The sequence below is a fragment of the Oryzias melastigma genome, linkage group LG3 (assembly GCF_002922805.2).
Source record: "Oryzias melastigma strain HK-1 linkage group LG3, ASM292280v2, whole genome shotgun sequence".
Taxonomy (NCBI): domain Eukaryota; kingdom Metazoa; phylum Chordata; class Actinopteri; order Beloniformes; family Adrianichthyidae; genus Oryzias; species Oryzias melastigma.
Genome location: NC_050514.1, coordinates 7,933,967 through 7,940,347, shown reverse-complemented (window position 1 = coordinate 7,940,347; position 6,381 = coordinate 7,933,967). Strand labels below are relative to the sequence as shown.

Genomic DNA, 6,381 nt, shown 5'->3' with positions numbered 1-6,381 from the left:
TGGTGATTCCTGTCTGGAAAATAAAACTACATTTTTTTGCAACTCAAAATGTTAACTCTACGTTTATTCATCTATGCACATTACTAACATGAATATGGACACAATAGATCAAAGTATATCAGCTGATATGTTCTGATATTTTCCTACAGGTTGTTTAGTAGAATGACTTTAGAAAATATAGGTCATGTTTTGGTGTGCCACCCCAAAATTTAAAGTGGCCCCCCAGCGGCCACCCCCAGGAAAAATTTCTGGAGGCGCCACTGAATCTAAGCAGAAGTAACAAAATGTAAATAATTGCTACAAAACCATCATTTATTCAGATTGTTTTTTTCTTCAGACCCAAACAGCCACAATGGAGGAGGGAAAGAGCTGCATGTGGCTCCAGAGCCTCAGGTTGGAGATCTCTGATCTAGTCTCATAATCCATTCATGTTCTGCTGAACAAGACCGCTCCGCAGCTGCATGCGCTTAGCCCCTTTTATTAGATTGAAAGACTAATTTCAAATGATCAGTACGAAACTATGATGTCCGACTTAGAACAGCAGCATTAAAAGGACATTATAAAAATGTTAATAAATAAATATAACTTCCACCAAGTGGGAGGAAACTGCATTCAGGTCCCGAAGCCCTCGCGGCCCACAGGTTCAGGACAGAATTTTTTTCGGGGGCCACTAGGGGGCGCTTGCAGACCAAGATTGGGCCGTGGCCCTATGGTTAAGAATAACTGGTTTAGAGCTTAGCCCTGATTGGTCGGTTTAAAGCTGGCTCCTGATTGGCCGGTTTAAAGCTTAGCCCTGATTGGCTGGTTTAAACCTGGCTCCTGATTGGTCGGTTTAATGCTGGCTCCTGATTGGTCGGTCTAGATGACCCCACCCTTACACTGCTGTGTCATCCCTCCCATGACAAAGGTGGAGAAAAGTGTCCAGGATTTTATGTCTGTCACAGACACCAGTGAAGATAAAAAATTCTTGAAAATAAAGTTCAGTCTTGAGCTTGTGTCTTGTGGGTCGATGACCCCACTTTTAACGCAAACATGCCTAGGATAGCACGAGGGATATGCAGATCAGTTGAGACAAAATGTTTTCAGTCTGCGGTTGTAACTTGAGCTTGCGGCTGTACTTCTGTGTGAGCATTCACAGAAAGAAAAAAAACATTGTGCATGTTTATAAGCTCTTTTAGAGACCTGAAAATATTTGTCAAATATTTTTGCAGCTAGTCCACTATAGACATGTAATCAGCCTTAAGTTGCAAATATAGTCTTTTCACATAGCTTAAACACAATCTTCGTTGGCCGCAAATTAATTCAAATGATAAAATAATAAATCCATACCTTATTGGCCGCATTAACTGAAGAGGAAACACTTCAAAACATTTTCATCCTTCCAGAAGGTATTTCACTGGCATTACACTTGCAGACTTCTTTGTTCTGGACCATGTGAGACTCATACAGGTGGAGTAACTTGTATAACATCGCCCATAGCAACAGCAAATTATAAGCAGAACAAAAAAGATGGTCGTCCCTTTTAACTCAAAACATTTCCATTACTAACAATAGGAATTCGAGTTGCATTTGATGGTAGCTACACATTGCTTTAGATACTTTGTAAATTTCAGTGGTTGATTCTTTAATTTATGGTGAACCTTTTGATTGAACAAGTGCTGAGTTTGAGAAAGCAGGCTTTCAAAACACAGAATTAGTTTGTTTCAATTGTGCATTTTATTTAGGTGCTTGGGTGGGTTCATGTAAAGTATTTTTTTAAATCATTTATTATTGTCAATTGAACCTCTTTTGGTTCCTGATGGTTGTAAACTCCTGTCATTTTAGACTTACTGTATTCTTTGGAGTGAAAAGCACTTGAACCTGAACAGTTTGTTATTTTTCTTGCTCTATATTTAGGCGTTGACACAGCTGCAGTTCTGGGAATGAAAACGCAGCCTAGTGTTTCTAAAATAACCATCACTCACTCTTTTACGCCTGCTGGTGACAAGCAACGGGGATTTTCTGAAACCTTTTTCTAAACATAAATGAATTCTTCAGGTTACCAGGATTAAAAACGATTTGAAAAAGGCTTAAAGCTCACGAAAAGCAGCGTGCTCTTTGCAAGAGGATGAATGAAAGGAATCCTCCAGCACTGCTGACTGTGCGCAGATTCAACCATTAAGACGAACAAGAGCAGATTTCCCTTTTATTCAGCCTCTCACACTCACAGCTTTACTCGAGGGTCAATCATTAGGCAGTAAAGTCTGATAAAAACCTCCTCATTTGTCTCCAGGTTACCACGATGTAGCAGAAACTCTGAAAGCCCATTGGGAGAGCCTCGATTTTCCATCCAACTTGTCATCTCATTTCACCTTCATTTGCCTCAACTGATGATCTCCTCGCTCCACTCAGCTTGTTGTAAGCACAGCTGTGGATAAGATGCCCTCAGCACTGGTCATAAATAGTCACTTTAACTACTGAGGTCAATAGCACTTAAATGAGATAAATACCTGTAACGAGCTCCTAATGACCAGCTTTTTGAGGCTGTATTTTCTGTGTATTTTAAACAAGAAATACAGTAAAAGCCTCCATCATGTAACGATGAGGCTAAAAATTTCACCAGCAATGGGAACGTCTAGTTTATGAACACATTTCTGGACAAACATTGAGCATTAAATTTAAAGCACGTCAAAGAGGCAGTGGACTCACATTTGACGCATGAATCGCATTCTGTGTCAATGCAACGTTACGTCGAGCTGGCTGAATTTGTTAATAAATGTTGGACTTCTCTCTTAAAAGTGCAACTTATGCTCCGGAGCGAATAGTCTGGAAAATACGGTACCCATCCAAATGTACCACTAGAAATATTTCATAATCCCCCCCCCCCAACTCACACACACAAAGTTACATTTTCAATCATTTACTCAACAAATGTCACCCAGCTCAGATGACCATTCCCCTTTAAAACCCTAACTTCAACAACGACAACATGACCCAACGGCATTGACTGTACAATAGAAGCATACTGAGTGAGTCTCATATCACATATAGGACATAGTTCACTTACAGCTCCAACCAAATGAAGTCAATTAAATCACAATTTTTACTTGATACACATACGTGTTGGAACCAGATGGGATCAATAAGCAGTGATTGGTCCGAGTTGAAGTCATCGTTTCTATAGCTGCGTTTCCGTATGCACTTAACTTTATCGAAATTCTAGAAATGTCAAAAAAACCTAATTTCCAAATGAGACTGTTTCAATTTAATCATAATTATGTGAATAAACACAAGCCAACTAGTACGATAAGTTATTAAAACACAACGATGGATGAGAACAAGTTTAGCTGTGAGGCTTGCTGAGCACATGCAATGCAGCTAGCCAATGGACAGTCACAGATGCACCTGTTCATCGTTTAAAAAAAAATAACCATCCAAATAAGTAAGCAGCTGGACCCTTTTTTGTTTGAAAACACAACAAGCTCCATTCAAGTTTGTCATGACAATAGTGCTCATCCTCATCTGTCAAAGCAGACGTCTGCGTCTTACAAAGGCTGTAAGCTACAAAAGCAAGGCTATGGGTGAAGCGATGATCAAATCTTGGTTATTGATTTTACGGAGGAGTTGTGGATCTAATGATTCTGTATGAGACACAACTTATAATGAGGTGTGACGCTGTGGAACCTCTCATGGCGCCCGCTGTGCAGCGCTCAAGGCACATACTTGTTACCAAGAAGCACATTTAATTCGAAAAAAAGTGTTTTCATTGCAGTTTTACAAAAAATGTCAATTTCGACATGCCCCAAAATCACCGCCTCTAAGCACTAAAACTTTTTTCAAAATTCCTATGTTTTCATTAAGAGAATTTATCGTCGAAAATTTGTGAATTTTCATAGTTAATGGAAACGCATATTATGACAACCACTCACCAATCAGAAGTGAGCTTGTTGGAAGACCACTCCCTACCACTTGAAAGCGGGTTATGCAAAAATCTATTGCATGTTTTGAACATTGAACATGAGACCCAGCACGCTCCACCTACAGTACTTTTGAGGCAAAAAAGGTAAACACAATCACACCACTGATCCCACAAAAGGACAAAGAAAAGCAGCCTTTTAAATATTTTTTCAAATGCAGCTTTGAACAGGGTGTCAGAAACAGAGTCATGTGATAAAAGTATTAACTAGACCACAAGGATGCTGGTCAGCTGCTTGGTACTGTGATGATTGACAGTCGGCTCCTTGTCAGAGCTTTGAATTTTTAGGACATCATGTGTAAGCAGATTAAACAAGAACACTTCATCAAAGTTGTGCATGGAGCTGTTAAACATTCTCTAGTCTGAGAGAAGTATTACAGTACACATAGAGATCCTTGAAAAGTTAGATCAAGCTCTGAATATATTTGTTAGAAAAATATGACCTGTAGGCAATGATCTGATCATTCAGATTCTAGAGATGAGAACTGAAACCGTACTGTGAATGCAGTGATTCTTCAAAGGTCTTGTGGTGTGCAGCCTCACCTCCTGTGTCACTGTCATGGTAGTTGGGATCGAAGCCTCTCTCCAACATCTTGGCAACTTTTTCCACCTGATCATATTGAATGAAGTCCATGAACTTCCTTAAATTGGCCTGCAGAGAATAAAAAAGAGATTTTTCTAAGAGAGAATGATATTTTTTCTAGAAAGGATTTGGTGAAAGGCGTCAGCTAAAGCTGGTCACTAAAGACGCTAAAACTAACAGATAAATGGTAGAAAAAGAGAGACTCTGAAACCCTCAGAACTCTCCCTGAAAGTCCAGACAAAGCCTGATAAACACACACAAACATTGTTGTAAATCCATAAACATATTTAAAAATGTGAGCTTTGATTAAAAAAAAAAAAAAAGAAAAAAGCCCAGAGGTGGCTGAGTGAATAGGAGTTTGAATGGTCTTTTTGTAAACTGAATACCTTGAAATGTCTGAGGGATTTTGTTTCATTTTTGGGAATAACCAAAAGCAAGAATGTTCTGAACATCCAGAATCTTTTGGTTCCTCAAAGAGTAAATGAAGAGAAAAAAGGGCACAACAGTGATCATCGTCACAATGAGGGAGAAGACGTTCTCCTCAGGAGAAACAGAGACAGATGGGAGCCTAAAGACTCAAACATGACGGGGAGGAGTGGACGTGTACACAGAGACGGTGAGGACGGGAGGATGTCTTCCAGGTAAACAGTGGACAGACAGGAGGGGGAATACAGAGTAAACGAGAGGGGGGTGGGGGGTGTGATAGCACTGAAAAAGTGGTGTTTGTGGAGAGAGGAACGGCTACTCCTTTCTCCTCGACTGCTTTTTTTCCAGGCCGCAGGACAAAAATAGATAAGAAAGCAGCTCCCCAATGGAGAAGAGAAATGAAGAGAGGAGACAGCAGAACAGGGAGATGACAGTAAAAGAAAAGACTCATTTAATTTCTACTTGGTGGGACAATTATAGAGATGATTAGTCTGAAACCACAGCTTCTGATGGAAACAAAAACCCAGAGGTTGGTTTGGATTCAGATTAGATTTACAAATAAATACATTAGGACTAAAAATAATAAAGTTTACACTCAAAACAAAAGCATAGCAATGAAATTCATTGGGGTGGATGTCAAACCTCTGCTTTATGATGAAATTAACCCTTGTGCTCTCTTATGGGGCCCAGATGACCCCACCCTTACATTGATGTGTGATCCCTCCCATGATAAAGGTGTACAGGAGTTTGTGTCTGCCACAGACACCAGTGAAGATAAAAAAATCATTGCAAAAAAAAAGTTCAGCGCACTGTCTTGTGGGGTCCAGATGACCCCACTTTTAATGTAAACATGCCGAGGAGAGCACAAGAGTTACAAGGAAAGCTAGGGGGGTTGGGCTTTTTGGTTTTGGATTCTTTTTGTCCCAGATTTTTCTTACAGACACAGAAAATATCAGAAGACATCAAATTTCTATGACAAAGTCGCAAAAACATTCCTGAATCACATTTCAAAGCCAGCTTTGTTCCTAACATCCTTAAGCTGTGTTGAGGTTAGACCATGATCAGTGCTTTTGGATGCTGTCATAGCATGACATAAAGTTACGCATCCGGTCATAACAATAAGTCACAAAAAAAAAACATTTGCAGCATATAGGAAGGCCATTTCCGCCACTTTTATTTGGGACCTCATTCTTTCTGTCATGACCCAGAGCTCATAATTACAGCTGAGTATAAGAACAAAGGTCAACCGGTAAATTAAGAACTTTGCTTTCAGGGTCAGCTCCTTTTCACCACAAGACTGGTAAAGCGACCGCAGAACAGCAGACGCCACTCCAATCCACCTGTCGATCTTGCGCTCCAATCCTCCCTCACTCGTGAACAAGACCCCAAGATATTTAAACTCCTCCACCTGAGGCAG

At 40.1% G+C, this 6,381-nt stretch overlaps 1 protein-coding gene across 2 annotated transcripts in view; it reads right to left on the bottom strand.

The window, feature by feature from the left end:
- The window catches only part of LOC112160641 (SH3 and multiple ankyrin repeat domains protein 2), a 531,836-nt gene that overhangs the window by 329,661 nt on the left and 195,794 nt on the right, over positions 1-6,381 (bottom strand). For both annotated transcript variants that reach the window (XM_036217187.1, XM_036217185.1), the window contains one exon: positions 4,499-4,607. In XM_036217187.1, coding sequence (XP_036073080.1) covers positions 4,499-4,607 — 109 coding nt within the window. The remainder of the gene's footprint in view (positions 1-4,498; positions 4,608-6,381) is intronic.